The following is a 19,600-nucleotide window of genomic DNA, read 5'->3' as shown; positions in this document are numbered from 1 at the left end:
TAAAAATGCATTATCTTTACAATCTTCACTGAAATAAACCAATAAAAAGCAGCTTAGATTTTTTAAAAATTAGAATTAAGTCTCAATACTTGACCACATGAGGATTCGCATGCAAGTAGGGTACACTGTTGCCTCTATAGGGCTGGAGAATGGTTTTCCAAGGGAGGTCCCTGAGCTGGAGAAATGTGATTTATTTTTACTTAGATGTGATATGAGAGGGAGAAAAGGTAATACTCATTCTGTACCATGAAGCTCAAGTGCCTATTTGTCCCTTTCATTAACTGGGGCAATGTTACTCCATATATATTTCTAATTGGAGACTATACCTCAATGTCAACAACTTTAGAAAAATGGTTTATTCACTATCCTTATAATCTATGCTGTACCTCTAATGCATCTTGCAAATAATATTATCTTAAAATTAAGTCTCTCTGGTACTTCCTCATTTGTTTACTTATTCAATATATATATTTACTATACACAAATAAATGCAAGATACATACAAGATGAATTAGAATAGTGTCCTCAAGAAGACTAAATTCCAGTATAGGAAATAAACATTTATACCCATAAGGGAATATACAATTGCCATAAGAGGTGTGAGTGCTTTAACAGATCAGAAAGCAAAAAAGATCCATTCTGCCTAAGTTAAACTCTGTTGTACTGAAGTGATCCTTGAAAGATGAGTAGAATTACAAGTAGAGAAGGTAAAAAAGGCATTACAGGCTAAGACAACAGCATGAACCAAGGCAAGAACATTTATGATCTGTTTAGAGACTACAAATGACAGATACTTAAGGTACCTGAGGTAAAGTTATAGAATGTGAAGCTGAAAGGTCAAATGAAGGTCAGGCAACAGAAGGTCTAGAATGAAGTGGTAAAAGTTTTGGATTTTATTTAATAGGCTTCCAATAAAAGAAGAGACAATAAGTAGATTTATTGAAAAATAATAGGCTGGCCACGGTGGCTCATGCCTGTAATCCCAGCACTTTGGGAGGCCGAGGCAGGTGGATCACAAGGTCAGGAGTTTGAGACCAGCCTGGTCAACATAGTGAAACCCTGTTTCTACTAAAAGCACACAAAATTAGCTGGGCTTGGTGGTGGGTGCCTGTAATTCCAGGTACTCAGGAGGCTGAGGCAAGAGAATCACTTGAAACCGGGAGGTAGAGGTTGCAGTGAGTGGAGATCGCGCCGTTGCACACCAGCCTGGGCGACAAGAGTGAAACTCCGTCTCAAAAAAAAAAGAAAGAAAGAAAGAAAGAAAGAAAGATAATTGATGGCAAAATGAGCTAGAGAGACAAGATACTAGAGAACGGAGAACTAATTAGAGTATTTTTGTTTGTTTAGGTAAAAATTGGTAAGAACTTGAACAAAAGTAGAAACAACAGGAATGGAAAAAATAGAAGAACTGATAGGCTAGATTAATTCAATTTAAGAGAAGAAAAAGATAATCTAATAAATTAAGTTTCTAGGTTATTTGGGAATATAGAAAAAGTAGGTTTGGGGAAGAGGGTAAGTTCTATTTGAAATTTAAAGTCTTGAAATACCCATGTAAAATATCAAATAGGCAGTTAGAAATTTGAGTTTGGAACACAGGAGAGAGGCTTTGATGGTGATAAAGACTTGGAAGTCATCAGTGCTGAGTAGTAAATGAGGTAATTCAGGAAAGAGTATAAACTGGGAAGAGGACAGAGGACAGGCTCAAGGAACATCCATATTTAAGGACCGGGTAGAAAAACAAGAGAGTATGAACGAGAGTGACGAGATTATTAGCAGTGACCTTTAAGAGTACATCTCTAGAGTGGTATGTGTAGAGCCAGATTTTCAGCATCAGAACCATCAATTTTGGGGGTGGAAGGCAAAAGAGCCATGAATCAAAAGGCGGGGAAAAAGCCTTTTGGGAGGTGGCAGTGTGGGTAAGGAGTAGGGCTCCAGGTAGAATATACGGATGAAAGAAAGCTGAGCACAGCCATTTCCTTTATAACAGAAATAGCAGATTTCCCAGCCTCTAACCAAAGAAGCAACCAGTTTGGGAACATTTCTCCTCTTCTGAAATATGAAAGAGAGGGGATAAATACTGGAGTAGGAGTGTGAAAAAAAAAACAGAACAGCCCAAGTGCAACAGATACTTCTCCATGGGATGGTAAAAAGGAAGTTATTTCAATACAACAATTCCTTGGAAGGAGTTCAAAACAGGTTACCATATGCTTTATGTGGAGTTTTAAAAAACATATAAAATAATTCAAGCAAACATGAAATATTTTATTTCACTTATTTATTTACTTTTTTGAGACGTAGTCTCGCTCTGTTGCCCAGGCTGGAGTGCAGTGGCATGATCTCGGCTCACTGCAACCTCTGCCTCCCAGGTTCAAGTGATTCTCCTGCCTCAGCCTCCTGAGCAGCTGGGATTACAGGCGTGTGCCACCATGCCCAGCTAATTTTTAATTTATTTTATTTCATTTTTTTTGAGACCGCGTTTCAATCTTGTTGCCCAGGCTGGAGTGCAATGGCGTGATCTCAGCTCACTACAACCTCCGCCTCCCGGGTTCAAGCAATTCTCCTGCCTCAGCCTCCTGAGTAGCTAGGATTACAGGTATGCGCCACCACGCCCAGCTAATTTTGTATTTTTAGAAGAGACAGGGTTTCTCCATGTTGGTCAGGCTGGTCTCGAACTCCCGACCTCAGGTGATCTGCCCGCCTCGGCCTCCCAAAGTGCCGGGATTACAGGCATGAGACACAGTGTGCGGCCATAATTTTTTATTTTTTAGTAGAGGCTGTTAGCCAGGCTGGTCTTGCTCCTGACCTCAAGTGATCCATCCACCTCGGCCTCCCAAAATGCTGGGATTACAGGCGTGAGCCACCATGCCCGGCCTGAAACATTTTAAAATTTAAATTCCAGTGTATTAATAATGATTATGTACTTGGTCCCTCTTAGATTTATTTTTCTTTTGTATTGCTTTATGTTATTACCTGACGGCTGAATGTATTCTGTACGTGCATCCAGTAATCTTCAACTGGATCATAACAGTATATTGCCTTGGTCAGTCCACCGGCAACATAGATCAGATTGTTTAGGGATACAGCTGTTATACACCTCTTGGCAATTGGGATAGCTGCACGAAGTAGCCAAGAATTGGTTTCTGGATCATAAGATTGAACCTAATGACATATAAAAATATATAATTAAAATTTCTAAACAAAAATGGAAATGTACTTAATAAAGAGTCTACCAATACCTACAAACATTATTTAAAATAAAATCTTATTAATTCAGAGAATTAGGATAGCCTGATAGTGAAATGTCTGAATTATGAACATTCTCAAATAAAATGAAAATTTATTACTATCAAGCAGAATAGAGTACCAAACACACAGAGATTGTTTCTAGAATGAATGGCCATCAGGTTTGTCAATTAAATTAACAGTATAAATTTTTTTACAATCGTGTTACGTAGAATAACTATGCCTCATACCTGAATATAACTTCTTAATGGTTTTAGGGAGTCCTTTCTTCAAAAGAAAACAAGTAAACCTCAATTCAGTCAGTATGCTCTGAACTATCACAAATTCTGAATTAATACATTCTAAATAAGTAACATTTGATCACATTATTTTAAACTGAATTTAGAAAAAGAATGAATAGATTGACAACATTTAGTTAACATTGCTAAACCAACTAGGCATTAGACCCTTTTTTCCAGAATAAACATTTCCTGAGATGTCAGGATAGCACGTATTCTTTTGTCCCAGGAGTTTACTGAATCGGAGCAACTTTGAACCATCCTCTATTTACACTATGGAGGTTTCCTTTCCTTTTCTTTTTTCTGAAAAATAATTCGAAAGAATGTAGAAAATGACCCAGTTGGAAGCAGTATATTTACCGTGTCTTACCATTTGTTAATTCACTTCCCAACTGTGTAAATAGTTTTTAGATTCTGTAGATGATAGCAAAGGTTCAGAACAATTTATTCAGTACAAAATCTCTACAAAGACCGTCTCATTTCAAAAAGATTGGATCATATTTGTAAGAGCAAATTGTTAGATATACTAGAGTCTCACTTTAGCAACCCAGAATTCAATGTTTTTCTCCAAAAGTATATAGTACCAGAAATTTTTAAATAGACCCCTCACACTAAGTGACCTGGCTACCTACTTGATAAGCCTTCTGTATTTCCATTCTTGTACTTATCATTGGTAATTTCTTTAAAAGTGCATGGCTTACCTTATCAGAACAAGTATTATCATCAGGTCCTCCACCAATCACAAACAGTTTGCCTACACAGCTAGTCACTGCAGGAGAGCTCACTGCTTCCTTAAGGGGAGCAACTTCAGTCCATCGATTTGAAAAGGAATCATAACATTCTACGCTGCTAAGTCTGTTTTGCCCATCATAGCCTCCAACAACATATACCTATATGTAAAATACACATGGAAAAATCTTAATTATCAAAAGTCTGAATTTTGAAGTAGTTGGTTAAAGAATTAAGGGATCTCTTCTCTTTAAAATGCTAAATGTAATTGCAATATATTTAGCTCAGAATTTCTGAGCTTTTTTAAAAATCATCATCCCCCTACCACCATCACAATCCATGGAGCCTTTTTAGGTATTTTATTCCTAATAGTCTTTCCTCCATAAAATTTTAATGCCACAAATAAATTGTGTATCTATTTACCTTAATTATGTATATCTGTGCTTTATACATGAAAGAGTACATGTTTTTTTTCACCTTCTAAGAACCAGTCTTTGCCCCCTTGGGGGTAATATTGCTCACACTGAGAATTGTACAATTTAGCTTAAATATTCACACTTATGGGTAATGAAATATTTGATTATTATAAAGTATTAAAGCTCTGAAACTAAAATATTAGGAAAAAATTACTAGACTATGACAGTGCTGAAGGCAGGCCTATCTTTTAGCCTGTCTAGAAAAGTACTTGACACATAATGAACTCTAAAGTTCACAGAGCTTTTATGTACATTTTCTTTTCACAAATACAAGAAGGGTAGGGCAAATTAATATCTTTATATGACAGGTGAACCAATCAGTAAGATATTTATTAAATGGTTTATATGCAAAATATTCATTAAGCATCATGGTTTATATAGGGAACTTTCAACCTAACAAAGCTCTCCAGCAGCTTAACATCCACATTTCTCTCTCTCTCTCTTTCTCTTTTGGAAATGGGTCTCATTCTGTTGCTCAGGCTGGAGTGCAGTGGTATGATCACAGCTCACTACTGCCTCAACCTCCCAGGTTTAAGTAATCCTTTCACCTCAGCTTCCCAAGTAGCTGAAACCACAGGTGTGTATCACCACACCCTACTGACTTTTTTTTTTTTTTTTGAGACGGAGTCTCGCTCTGTCGNATATGCAAAATATTCATTAAGCATCATGGTTTATATAGGGAACTTTCAACCTAACAAAGCTCTCCAGCAGCTTAACATCCACATTTCTCTCTCTCTCTCTTTCTCTTTTTGGAAATGGGTCTCATTCTGTTGCTCAGGCTGGAGTGCAGTGGTATGATCACAGCTCACTACTGCCTCAACCTCCCAGGTTTAAGTAATCCTTTCACCTCAGCTTCCCAAGTAGCTGAAACCCCAGGTGTGTATCCCCCCCCCCCTCTTGCTTTTTTTTTTTTTTTTTTGAGACGGAGTCTCGCTCTGTCGCCCGGGCTGGAGTGCAGTGGCCGGTTCTCAGCTCACTGCAAGCTCCGCCTCCCGGGTTTACGCCATTCTCCTGCCTCAGCCTCCGAGTAGCTGGGACTACACGCGCCCGCCACCTCGCCCGGCTAGTTTTTTGTATTTTTTAGTAGAGACGGGGTTTCACCGTGTTAGCCAGGATGGTCTCAATCTCCTGACCTCGTGATCCGCCCGTCTCGGCCTCCCAAAGTGCTGGGATTACAGGCTTGAGCCACCGCGCCCGGCCTACTGACTTATTTTTATTTTTCACAGAGACAGGGTCTCCCCTCTGTTGCCCAGGCTGGTCACTAACTCTTGGCCTCAAGCCATTCTCCCACCCTCAAGCAATCCTCCTGCCTCGGCCTCCCAAAGTGTTGGGATTACAGGAGTGAGCCATCACACCCAGCTCACATCTCTCTTAATGGACTGTCCTCATTAACTCTTCCCTCCATAGCTAATTAACTGCTAAGTCCCACTGAGTCTTCTTCCACAGCATCTTTCACATCTACCCCTTCCTTTACGTTTCCCGCTGCCATCACCCACTTGAGGGTCCACAACACTTCATACCTCTCAAATAACCTCCTGGCCTCCATGCTTGTTCTCTCTAAACCACAGATTATTCTTCCTAAAACACTTTATCAATTCCTCTTAATATTTCAACAATGAATGTCTAAGGGTCAAGGCCAAACTTCATACCTTGTCATTCAAATTTGTCCACAATTTATCTTTCTGTGTGCCCCCAAATTTCCACAGTACTCAATGCCACTTATATCATGCATTTCTCACATTATGTTAAAATAATCTGTTGGTGAGTTTGTGTCCCCAACACCATTCAGCTCCACAGGTTAAGTAACTTACAAAAGCTATATGGAATATATGCACAGCTATATGGAGTATGGAACCTGTGGCACGATGTAGCAATTAAGGACACAGGCTTTGGTCACCAGCTCTGCCATCTAATGTAAGGGCAATTTATCTACCCTTTTGGAGACTCAAATTTATTTCCTCAGTTTTATAAATTTTTTTTTGAGACGGAGTTTCGCTCTTGTTGCCCAGGCTTGAGTGCAATGGCATGATCTCGGCTCACTGCAACGTCCACCTCCTGGCTTCAAGTGATTCTCCTGTCTCGGCCTCCTGAGTAGCTGAGATTACAAGTACCTGCCACCATGCTCGGCTATATTTCCTCAATTTTAAAATGAAGACGATAATAGTATCTATCACATGGCATAATTTTGAGGATTAAACTTTAATACATACTCCTAAATGTGTAAATTAAAATATAATACATGCCATGAACATCAAGATAAAATGCCTCTAGATCAAGAAAAGTCTGAATTTTTGCCTCTGCTTTCTCATTTTTTATGTAATCTTGGGAAGTGACTTAATCTCTTTGGGGTTATTTATAAGATGACCAAGTAACATGAAATATTCTCCATTATTCCATCATCCCTTCCTACTCTAAGATTTTTTTCCTTTTTTCTTTTTTTTTTTTGACAGAGTCTCACTCTGTCGCAGGGCTGGAGTGCAGCGGTGTGGCTCTCTGCAACCTCTGACTCCCAGGTTTAAGTGATTCTGCCCCAGCTTCCTGAATAGCTGGGATTACAGGTGCCCATCACTATGCCCAGCTAATTTTTTGTATTTTTGTAGAAACAGGGTTTCACCATGTTGACCAGGCTGGTCTTGAACTCCTGACCTTGTGATTCACCTGCCTTGGCCTCCCAAAGTGCTGGGATTACAGGTGTGAGCCACCACACCCAGTAATTTTTTATTCTTTCTTGAGGATTGCAGCCTAAGACACACTTCTAAGTTACCTTGGGGAGTGCTCCCCTAAGATTCTACATTCTAAACCATCCCAGGTTTCCTTAAACTGAGTATTTATAAATTTAAGTACATTTTATAAGCTTGAATTAAATCTATATTGTAATTTTAGCAAAATGGCTTCCATGAATTGAGCACTTGCTGTGTAGGATAGGAATGATTCCTTTATTGATTTAGTGCTTCTAAGCTTTGGGTATCTTCAACTCAAGTACACTATTTTGTCAAATAAATTTGAGTTTACCAATACATATATGGTTTTTGAGACATCAATACTTTTCATTTGCCTTTGTATGTCCAAACTAAATAATTATAAATTTTTAAGTCAGATAACATCTCCTTCCAACCCCTGGATTATTTTAGCCCCTCTTTTCTAGTAATGTTTTATCCTTCTTGAGGCACAGCCTCAAACACTATATATAATATAGTAGGTACTCACAAACCAAATGGTTTTAGAAAAGATTCTATTAACATGTTATTTGCAGTAAATCTGTCTCAAGGTCCTCATTATTTCATTGGCCATGCAGACAGCAGCAGCACACTAGATCCAGGTCGTTAGGAATTAACAGCTTTTAAACTGTGTTTTGAGCTGGGCATGGTGGCTCATGCCTGTAATCCCGGCACTTTGGGAGGCTGAGGCGGGAGGATCACTTGAACCCAGGAGTTTGAAACCAGCCCAGGCAACAGGATGAAACATCATCTCCACAAAATATGCAAAAATTAGCTGGGTATGATGGTGTGTGCCTGCAGTCTTAGCTACTAGGGAGGCTGAGGTGGAAGGATCACTTGAGCCCAGGATGTCGAGGCTGCAGTGAGCCATGATTATGCTGCTGCACTACAGCCTCAGCAACACAGCAAGACCCTATCTCAAAAAATAAAAATATAAACTCTGTTTTGAGAAGCTCTAGTATTCTACACAGTGGTCCCCAACCTTTTTGGCACCAGGGAGCAGTTTCATGGAAGACAATTTTTCCACAGGTCTGGGTGGGGGACTGGTGGTGGTGGGATGGTTTGGGGATATAACTGTTCCACCTCAGATCATCAGGCATTAGCTTCTTCTCATAAACAGCTGCAACCTAGATATCCCTCATATGTGCTGTTCATGCTCCTATGAGAATCCAATGTGTGCTGATCTGACAGGAGGTGGAGTTGAGGCGGTAGAGCTCGCTCAGTGGCTGCTCACCTACTGCTGTGAAATTAGGTTCCCAACAGAACACTGCCTGCAGTGGCACAATCTTGGCTTACTACAAACTTCGCCTCCTGGGTTCAAGCGATTCTCCTCCCTCAGCCTCCCGAGAAGCTGGGACTACAGGTGCCGGCCACCACGCCTGGCTAATTTTTGTATTTTTAGTAGAGACAGGGTTTCACCATGTTGGCCAGGATGGTCTCGATCTCTTGACCTCATGATCCACCTACCTTAGCCTCCCAAAGTGCTGGGATTACAGGTGTGAGCCACCGCGCCCAGCCTAGTATAGAGGTTTTAAGAAACCCGTGTGAGGAAAGAGAGGAAGGAGGACTAATAAGAGGCTGACCAAGAAAGGTTCCTGATCACCATTTCTGTTTCAACTAGAGCTTTGTTTTTTCAGTGGTGGTACTTAACTGTCTCCATAGGAGGGCCTATGAGACAGCAATCTTTTTAGAAGGGGGTGCTAGGAGATCAGTTGAAGACATATGCGAAAGCAAGTATGTGGCTTTTAGTTGTTCATTAATTTGAGGTGGTTTTGGACGAGCATATGGAGATGGGGGCAGAGAGAAGCTAAAGACTCTAAGGTAATCCTTGGTATAACTGCTGTATTTTCATGTGTTATGTAATACATTTTGTATTAGATATGACTTTTAAAAGAGAGTATACAGGTTGAACTTCCCAAATCTTAAAAAATCTGAAATCCAAAATGTTCCAAATCTGAAACTTTATGAGTGATGACATTAATGCTCAAAGGAAATGCTCATTGGAACATTTCAGATCTTGGATTTTTTGATTTGGGATGCTCAACAAATATAATGAAAATATTCCAAAATATGAAAAAAATCCAAAATATTTGGCCTGGTGCAGTGGTGGGAGGCTGAGGCAGATCACTTGAGCCCAGAAGTTTGACACCAGCCTGGGCAATATGGAGAAACCCCATCTCTACAAAAAATACAAAATTAGCCAGGCGTGATGGTGTGCACCTGTGGCCTTGGCTACTTGGGAGGCTGACGTAGAAGGGATAGTTTGGGTCCAGGAAGTCAAGGCTGTAGTGAGCAGTGATGGCACCACTGTCCTCCAGCCTGGGCAACCGAGTGAGAACCTGTCTAAAAAGAAAAGAAAAAAAAATCCCAAATCCGAAACACTTCTGGTCCCAAGCATTTTGGAAACTCCACCTGTAGTTGCTTTTAAAAAGTTTGGAAACTGGCTAGGTGCAGTGGCTCACGCCTATAATCCCAGCCTTCTGGGAGGCCGAGGTGGGAGGATCACTTGAGCTTAGGAGTTGGAGACCAGCCTGGCCAACATGGCGAAACCCTGTCTCTATTAAAAATACAAAAATTAGCCAGTTGTGGTGGCTAACACCTGTAATCCCAGCTACTCAGGTGTCCGAGGCAGGAGAATCACTTGCACCGGGGAGGCAGAAGTTGCAGCAAGCTAAATAATGCCACTGTACTCCAGCTTGGGCAAAAGAGTGAGGCGTATCTCAAAAAACAAAAAAAAAGTTTGATTCTCAGGTTCCTATAGACAGTAGATGGTTCAGAACCCAAGTAATGTATTGTTTCTAATAATCATTAGCTGCAGTCAAGAATAGGTTTTCTTCAAAAATGTGAGTTTTTAAATTTTAATTTTAATTTTTTTTGAGATGGAGTCTCGCTCTGTCACCAGGCTGGAGTGCAGTGGTGCAATCTTGGCTCACCGCAACCTCCGCCTCCCGGGTTCAAGCAATTCTCCTGCCTCAGCCTCCTGAGTAGCTGGGACTACAGGCACATGCCACCACGCCCAGTTTATTTTTTGTATTTTTAGTAGAGATGGGGTTTCGCCACATTGGCCAGGATGGTCTCGATCTCCTGACCTCATGATTCGCCCGCCTCGGCCTCCCAAAGTGCTGGGATTACAGGCGTGAGCCACCATGCCCGGCCTGTTAGTGAGTTTATCTTAATATTTATTTAAAATAAAAAAGATAAAATACATGACTTTGGATAAATATATCTCTGCCTGACTGGCAAAGTTAGTAAAAAGAAAACAAACTGCATGGGTTAGACATTGGCCTGTCTGTATCTGATGTAACTCCTTTATTTTCCAATGCTTCTTAGGCATTTGGACTCCAGTGATGCATGAGAAGAGAAATGTGCTGCACTGCCATGAATTCCAAATTAGGAGAACAAAATATCCATTCAAAAGTACAGTGTCATATTGTTTATATCTTTGGTTTATCTATTGAGGTTAGAAATGGAAGGAAATACAATTTGAATCCAAAATACCCAGAGGGTGAGTAAAATGAAAGATTCAGCTGTGGTATTTACTTTGGAAATATACCAGCAATAGTAATAAAAAGTGGTTTCTCTTACTTTACCAAGGAGGACAGCCATTTTGTGACGCCATCTGCCTTTATTGAGAGAGGCAACTCTGATCCAAATATTTAACTGTGAGTTATAAATCCAGACATCACGGCTGTTGATTCTTCCACCTTTAAATGCAAAACAATGTACACACAAGAATTTATCACGATATAGCTGTCACCAAGAGATCTGTGCCACCAAGGCACAGGTAAAGAAAACATGGAATTCATTCATCTAATTCGAGAATTTGAGAATTCAGCTCAATAAATAAAGACCTCTTGAAGTTTAATGGAAATAGTTCTACAGAGCAAATTTAAACTTTACCAATTGTTACCTTGATAAGTGGTAATTATAGATCCAAAATAATAAAATACAGGATGTGAATTTTACAGACATAAAACATTGTTAATTTAAGAGTAAGACATCAGAAGCACCCAAATAATGGTTTATTCTAAAGGTTTGTTCTTTAAATCACCCATTTTCAAAAGCATACTATTGTAAAAAATAAAGTATGTATTGTTGTATTTCTCAATGTGGATAATATATACAATAATCTGCAAAGCTGGTGAAATTATTTTACCAATTAACAGACTTCCCATCATAGATACTATAGTTATACTTTGTATAAGTCTGTCATTTTATTTTCTAATTTTAAAGGTAACATATCACATATCATAAAGAAGTTCAAGTTAAGAATTTTAAAGCAAATCTTATTTCATAAACTGGGGAGAATTTCAAAAACATGGGTGAACTAGAGATGCTTAATTCTATGAGTACTTCTGACATGCAAAGAGGTAAAGTTTAAAAAATTATAGCATACTCTACATGCATTTGGGAGCATTTAAAGTATGACATGATTAAAGGCATTTTCTGGTGGATCTTTTGTAAATCATTCCATGTCATCTTGTACCTGTTTGTGGTTTTTTTTTGTTGTTTTTTGTTTGTTTTTTGTTTTTGAGACCGAGTCTCACTTTGTCACCAGGCTGGAGTGCAGTGGCGCAATCTCAGCTCACTGCAATCTCCACCTCCCAAGTTCAAGCGATTCTCCTGCCTCAGCCTCCCAAGTAGCTGGGACTACAGTTGCCCACCACCACACACGGCTAATTTTTGTATTTTTTTAGTAGAGATGGGGTTTCACCATGTTGGTCAGGATGGTCTCAATCTACTGACCTGGTGATCTGCCCGCCTCGGCCTCCCAAAATGCTGGGTTTATAGGTGTGAGCCACCGTGCCTGGCCTTGTATCTGTTTTTAAGAGCAAAAAGTCATGCTTGGTTTTATTTGTTGTAAACTGATCTTCCTAAAGTGGGAGTATGCACGTTTTAAGACACTGGATGTTTAAAATAATGAAGCTGTGTCCAAATTAAAAGTAGCTACTGTAATAATTCTATATTTACCTGAAACAAGAATGTCATTCCTTAGAGCACAGACTGCATACTCTGATTTGGTAAATTCTGGAAGCTTAGCCAAAGACTTCCATTCTCCTGTTACAGGATCATAGCACTCAGTGTATGGAAGATTAAATCCTCCAACTCGCTCACATCCTCCAACGACAACTATCACCTCAGAATAGCCAGTGGACCTAAAATAATAATTATTAGCGTACATAAATAATATTACATTAAAATATTCTCAAGATTTTTTCTTAAAATTCTAAAAACAAACCACACACTATTATAAACAGTTAAGTTTCTTCTCTGTGCATGTGCCAAACAGTACAGGCTGGAAGTTACTTACTTTGAGAACCTTTACAGGGGAGCTAGTGACATCATTATTCCACAGAAAATTTCTGTTGGTATTTTTTACTATTGGTTTTGACCTGAAAATTATGAAGCAGTCCAAATATCCTATCTAACCCAATCAGAACCCTGGGAATATTAAGGATGACTTTCAAATGCAGTTTTGCAGTGATTCAGATATGCATAACCACACAAGGGAAGATAATGCATTTTTTTCTAACTGTAGGAAAATGGTGCTTTTTCATCAGCTTGCTAGTTCTAAAAAATTAATTCATAGTATAATTCAAGCACCCTTTAAAGGAATATGTATATGTACTTGTCTAGAAATATTTAAAATACAAAGTCAAGTAAATTAAGGTAATCCAACTCAAGATATTGGGTAATCACTAAAAAGGCTAACAGAATTTATAACAAAGAATGTTAAAGGAGAAAAGCAAGATGAAAAATTGTACATTAGGCATGTTCAATACTATCTAAAAAATGTATCTGGAAAGAATATACCAAAATGTAGGCATGTTCAATACTATCTAAAAAATGTATCTGGAAAGAATATACCAAAATGCCAAAGATAGTTGTCTCTGAATTGTGTGGCTCCCCCCATTTCTCTCATTACAAATTTCCAAACCCATAATGAGCCTGAGCTATTTTTAGAATGCAAAAAACAGCTTTTAACACCACTAAAAGAATTCTAATGTTTATGTTAATCACTAGCTTCTCTCATTTTAAAATTTAAAATAGAGACAGGAATAACCAAAAGCTTATCCACAATTTTTTTGTTCTTAAGGTTCAATTGATAGTTTAGGAATTTTAAAATTATTTAGCTTTTATATTTTCACAAATATAATCTAAATGAAAATGTTTCATATTTACATTTTATGGTTGCTACAAGTTAAGTCTCACAAAGAAAAATGCCAACAATCCTTCTTCTCTTACTTAAATATAGAGGGGGAAAAAAACTCACATCAGAACACTGATTTGTAATTTTAGTCAGTGTGCTGTTACACAATTACAGTAGGAAAAAAACAAGCAATACTGGGGTGTCTCTTTTAACAGAGCTATTCCAGCTATATTTACTCAGAGCTATGTCAACTAACCAAATCACTTACCTATTCTATGCCAGGCATACTTTTTCCATTATAAAATCAGAAATACATATGGGAGAAAAGAATTCTCTCCATACATGCAGCCAAAAGTACTTTTAAGAATCCAGGAAATTGGCCGGGCGCGGTGGCTCAAGCCTGTAATCCCAGCACTTTGGGAGGCCGAGACAGGCGGATCACGAGGTCAGGAGATCGAGACCATCCTGGCTAACACGGTGAAACCCCGTCTCTACTAAAAAATACAAAAAACTAGCCGGGCAAGGTGGCGGGCGCCTGTAGTCCCAGCTACCCGGGAGGCTGAGGCAGGAGAATGGCATGAACCCGGGAGGCGGAGCTTGCAGTGAGCTGAGATCTGGCCACAGCACTCCAGCCTGGGTGAAAGAGCGAGACTCCGTCTCAAAAAAAAAAAAAAAAAAAAATCCAGTAAATTATATAACCTTTACCTAGTATTCAGTAAAACATTAACAGAAGGACCCAAATATTATCAGTAATATTTACTATTTTCCAGGTAATTCCAAAATAAAAATATTAAAAATAAAGAGAGCACAGCACCAGATACTTTAGCAGTATAACTACCGATTTACCATTCTTTCCATTAAGTATCATTTCCTAAAACACATTTAAAATCTAAGACAAATCCTCAAAAAAAGGTGATATTCCTCAAAGTCTTATTTATTGGTTAATCAAAACAAACACTGCTAGTCACTGAAGTTAAATCACTTCTAACTGTCTTAATATAAAATCCAGAGTAATAATTATATATCATAGGATATTGTTTTATCCTTTCCTTATTGCACATTACTTGGTTTATACTTTCCCTTTTTTTAACTTGCTTGCCTTTTTCAAGACTTCTTAGCCTGATAAATATATGTTATCTGTTTTTGTACTTTGGAACAGAAAGAGAAAACAGCATGAAAAGCTACTTGCTAAAATATTTAGTACCAATAAATAAAGGGTAACTTCAATGTCTGCTAGAACGTGTGTCTATCTGAAAGGATTAGCAAGCTAGTAGTTTTACTTGTATTAAATATCCTATTTGCAACCAAATGGCTTTTAGCTTAATTAGCTATATCTGATGTTCTCATCAGAGACTGTTAACCCAATAAAAGCATTATTTCTTGAGCTTGGAGAAATACTTATCTCAGGCAGAGAGCTAATGGCCTTAAAGGAAATAGGTTACTCCAGCTGATAATGGCAAGTAAAACAAAATGGCAGGCAAGATGATAGTACAGCATAAATAAAATTTTGGATACCCATGTAATCTATTTCTAGAGTGAATGGCATGTCACTCTATTTAATTAATTCTCTCTTTTTAAAAAAAAAAATATAGAGACATGGTCTTACTCTATTGCCAAGGCTAAAGTACAGTGGCAAGATCGTGGCTCACTGCCACTCCAACTCCTGGCTGAAGTGAGCGTCTTGCCTCAGCCTCCCAGGTAGCTGGGACTACAGGCACATGTCACCACATCTAGTGAATTTAAATTTTTTTTTTTTTTTGTAGAAACGGGGTCTCACAATGTTGCCCAGGCTGGTCTCAAACTCATGCGCTCAAGCCATTCTCCTGCCTTGGACTCCCAAAGCACGAAGATTACAGCATGAGTCACCATGCTCAGCTTCATTAATTCTTTAAAGTAAAAAATCCAGGCCAAGCATGGTAGCTCATACCTGTAATCCCAGCACTTTGGGAGGCTGAGGTGGGTGAATCATGAGGTCAAGAGATCGAGACCATCCTGGCCAACCTGGTGAAACTCCGTTTCTACTAAAAATACAAAAATTAGCTGGGCATGGTGGCGTGTGCCTGTAGTCCCAGCTACTCGGGAGGCTGAGGCAGGAGAATTTCTTGAACCCAGGAGGCGGAGGTCGCAGTGAGTCGAGATCGCGCCACTGCACTCCCGCCTGGCAACAGAGACTCCGTCTCAAAAAAAAAAAAAAATCTGATTTTCTGCTATGATGCAATAACAAATATTTGTTACTTTAGTATTAATTCTCTCCATTTGCTTCTAGGAAAGTGTGATGACCAAATTATCCCTTTTACAATGGTAATACATCTTTAAAAAAATCTTTTTATCATTTGAGAAAATATCAAATTAAAAGTTCATGTTTTTTGATTTACGTGAAAGATAAAACAATCATAAATCCACAGGATAGGGCTGGGCATGGTGGCTCACGCCTGTAATCCCAGCACTTTGGAAGGCCTAGGCGGGCAGACCACGAGGTCAAGAGTTCAAGACCAGCCTGGCCAACATGGTGAAACCCCTACCTCTACTAAGAATACAAAAATTATCTGGGTGTGGTGGCAGGCACCTGTTATCCCAGCTACTCGGGAGGCTGAGGCAGAAGTGCTTGAACCCGGGAGGCGGAAGTTGCAGTGAGCCGAGGTTGTGCCACCGCACTCCAGCCTGGGTGACAGAGTAAGACTCCGTCTCAAAAAAAAAAAAAAAAAAAAAAAAAAAATTCCACAGGATATTCTAAACCACATTTAAAAATGTAGTAATTATTGGATTCAATTTAAATATCTTGAAAGGTGAAATAGAGGAATTGCTGGCTGAAATAACTGACCTACTTATAATTAATACCAAATATGCTAGACATGTGGAGTGCCAAAAAAAGTGTTGAAAAGTGATCCTGGCTAATAAGAATATCTGAATATATATATTTTAAACATATACAATAGGAAAGAAAGTATGTCCATGTAGTATGAAACTGGGAAGGAGAAGGGAGAGATATTAGTGATATAGTCTGTTCACTATTCTAAAACCCAGAAATACCTGAAAATCAAACCATCAAATCAAAATAATGAACTAAAATAGAGATACGAGATTTTAAGCCTTAAAGAGACAGAATGGTTCTCTAGTCTTTAAGATATGACAGTTACCAAACTCAGTGTACTAATTTATCTAAAAGAAACTATGTATCAAAAAAGGGGATAGTCAGCTGTAGAAGCAATAAGTAAATGAATAAAGAAATGAATCAAAGAGTAGATGATAATCACAGAGGCAAACATTTGCTGTGCCCATTCAGGTTATTATCTAAGGGAGAGACAATCTAAGCTAAGCTACCTAGAATAGTATTGGTTTTTTGGCAAGAATGTTTTGATGGTGGGTGAGACTTCCTCAAGCTATATACTAGCTGAGAGGACTTCAGTTCTAAAGGTCTGCTAACTCTGTTTGAATTCCATGCTTGCCAAATGACCTTTGAAAACTTGGGCTTCCCACGTAGTGACTTGTCCATAGTTAGAGAATATTACCAGGCAGATTGACTTAAAATAGGTAGCCTGCTTGTTAATTCCATTTCTTTTTTTTTTTTTTTTTTTTTTAGAAGGAGTCTCGCTCTGTCACCCAGGCTGGAGTGCAGTGGCCAGATCTCAGCTCACTGCAAACTCCGCCTCCCGGGTTTACGCCATTCTCCTGCCTCAGCCTCCCGAGTAGCTGGTACTACAGGCGCCCGCCACCTCGCCCGGCTAGTTTTTTGTATTTTTTAGTAGAGACGGGGTTTCACCGTGTTAGCCAGGATGGTCTCAATCTCCTGACCTGTGATCCGCCCGCCTCGGCCTCCCAAAGTGCTGGGATTACAGGCTTGAGCCACCGCGCCCGGCCTAATTCCATTTCTTATTGCAAACAGATATACACAGACTAGGAGATGAGTTAATTGGTCTGTCATACTTAATGTTAAATCTGCCTCTAATAGTCTGATCTACTGTATAAAAAGAAAAAGTTCCTGAGCCTAGAAGTGCTTGTTAATTCCATTTCTTATTGCAAACAGATATATACAGACTAGGAGATGAGTATGGTCTGTCATTCTTAATGTTAAGTCTGCCTCTAATAGTCTGATCTATTCTTACTGTATAAAAAGAAAAAGTTCCTGAGCCTAGAGGAATCACTGGATCATGGTGAATTCACCAATATAAATGACCCCTTTAGACACTTATACCAGCCACAAGCCTTAGAGCTTTTTTTTTTGAGACGGAGTCTTGCTCTGTCACCCAGGCTGGCGTGCAGTGGCACGATCTCAGCTCACTGCCAGCTCCGCCTCCTGGGTTCACGCCATTCTCCTGCCTCAGCCTCCCAAGTACCGGGGACTACAGAGCCCACCACCACATCCGGCTAATTGCTTTTGTATTCTTAGTAGAGACAGGGTTTCACTGTGTTAGCCAGGATGGTTTCAATCTCCTAACCTCGTGATCCGCCCGCCTCGGCCTCCCAAAGTGCTGGGATTACAGGCGTGAGCCACCGCGCCTGGCCAGAGCTTTTAAATTTGGTTGAGGACACAGTATCAATTTGTGTGGTAAGGCTTTCCACCTGAAACTGCAATAGGTAGGACTGCTTCTATATGAAAATGGCTATATTGATCAAAAGACTCAAAATGCCAACTTTTCAAAACTGGCAATTATCTAAGAATTTATCATCAGAAACTAATCATAGACATGCTTAAATATGTAGCCACAAAGATGCTCATCTTACTTAATGGTAAAAAATTAAAAACAAATGTTGGGATGGGTATGTTACAGAATACTCACATTATGGAAAGACATTTACCACATACTAACGGGTAAAAACAGACTATGAAATAAATTACAACCCTGTAAATGAAATAATAAATTCATACAGAAAAAAAGAGAGAATACTTTGGTAGGCTAAAACAGGGGGAGGATCACTTGAGCCCAGGGGTTTGAGACCAGCCTAAGCAACATAGTGAGATCCTGTCTCTACAAAAAATACAAAAATTAGTCAGGCACAGTGGCGTGTGCCTATAGTTCCAGCTACTCAGGAGGCTGAGGTGGGAAAATCGCTTGAGCCAGGGAGGTCTAAGCTGCAATGAGCCATGATCGCACCACTGCACTCTAGCCTGGGTGGTGAGGGAGACCTTGTCTCAAAAAAAAAAAGAAAAGAAAAATGCCAAAGGTTTACAATGTTACCTTTTCGAGCTGAAAATTTGGGTAATATTTTTTGCTTCTCTCATTCTCTAAATTTTCTCCAATTAACATATTGCTTATTTCCCACCTTGCCGCAAGTTAAGAAAGAACAAAAGAACAAAAAGAACTATTAATGGTTACTACTGAGTATCTGCTCAAGCTAGTACAGAACGGGATTTTCAGTCATCACATTTCTGCTACATGATTCTGCTCCCATGACCATAGGCAAATATCCAGAAAATGTTGTCTGGCTATGTCAAAGATTATGTCTCCCCAAGAGAAGGACAGATTCATTCTCTCTGACTGACAGAACTTGTAATATGTCAACCCCAAACCTATGTGTGGCCATATTCTGCCAGACTAATGGGAGGGAATGATGCCGACATGCAGAGAAAAGCAGAGGCAAGAGGTAGAGAGAAGGCACTGTATGGTTTCTGATAGCTTTTTAGTAGCCTATTCCAGTCTTCTTTGAGGTCTTATCGAATTTTTGCTCTTAGGTCCTACAAGGCACTGATTCTTGTATCTTTTTTTTTTTTTGAAACGGAGTCTCACTCTGTTGCCCAGGCTGGAGTGCAGTGGCACGATCTTGCAATCTCTGCCTCCTCCCAGGTTCAAGCCATTCTCCTGTCTCAGTCTCCAGAGGAGCTGGGATTATAGGAATGCACCACCATGCCCAGCTAATTTTTGTATTTTTAATAAACACGGGGTTTCACCATGTTGGCCAGGCTGGTCTCGAACTCCTGACCTCAAGTGATCCACCCACCTCGACCTCCCAAATTGCTCAGATTACAGGTAGGTGTGAGCCACTGTGCCCGGACTCTTGTATCCTTTT

General features: G+C 39.5%; 1 protein-coding gene across 2 annotated transcripts in view; it reads right to left on the bottom strand.

The window, feature by feature from the left end:
- KLHL24 (kelch like family member 24) overlaps nucleotides 1-19,600 on the bottom strand; it is a 53,523-nt gene that overhangs the window by 9,570 nt on the left and 24,353 nt on the right. For both annotated transcript variants that reach the window (XM_017860622.1, XM_017860623.1), the window contains 4 exons: nucleotides 12,415-12,599; nucleotides 11,029-11,147; nucleotides 4,223-4,411; nucleotides 2,971-3,159 (listed from right to left, as the gene is read on the bottom strand). In XM_017860622.1, coding sequence (XP_017716111.1) covers nucleotides 2,971-3,159; nucleotides 4,223-4,411; nucleotides 11,029-11,147; nucleotides 12,415-12,599 — 682 coding nt within the window. The remainder of the gene's footprint in view (nucleotides 1-2,970; nucleotides 3,160-4,222; nucleotides 4,412-11,028; nucleotides 11,148-12,414; nucleotides 12,600-19,600) is intronic.

The sequence above is a fragment of the Rhinopithecus bieti genome, unplaced genomic scaffold, assembly GCF_001698545.2.
Source record: "Rhinopithecus bieti isolate Rb0 unplaced genomic scaffold, ASM169854v2 scaffold_55189, whole genome shotgun sequence".
NCBI classification, from domain to species: Eukaryota; Metazoa; Chordata; class Mammalia; order Primates; family Cercopithecidae; genus Rhinopithecus; species Rhinopithecus bieti.
Note: the sequence above shows the minus strand (reverse complement) of the source record. Positions and strands in the feature narration are given on the sequence as shown.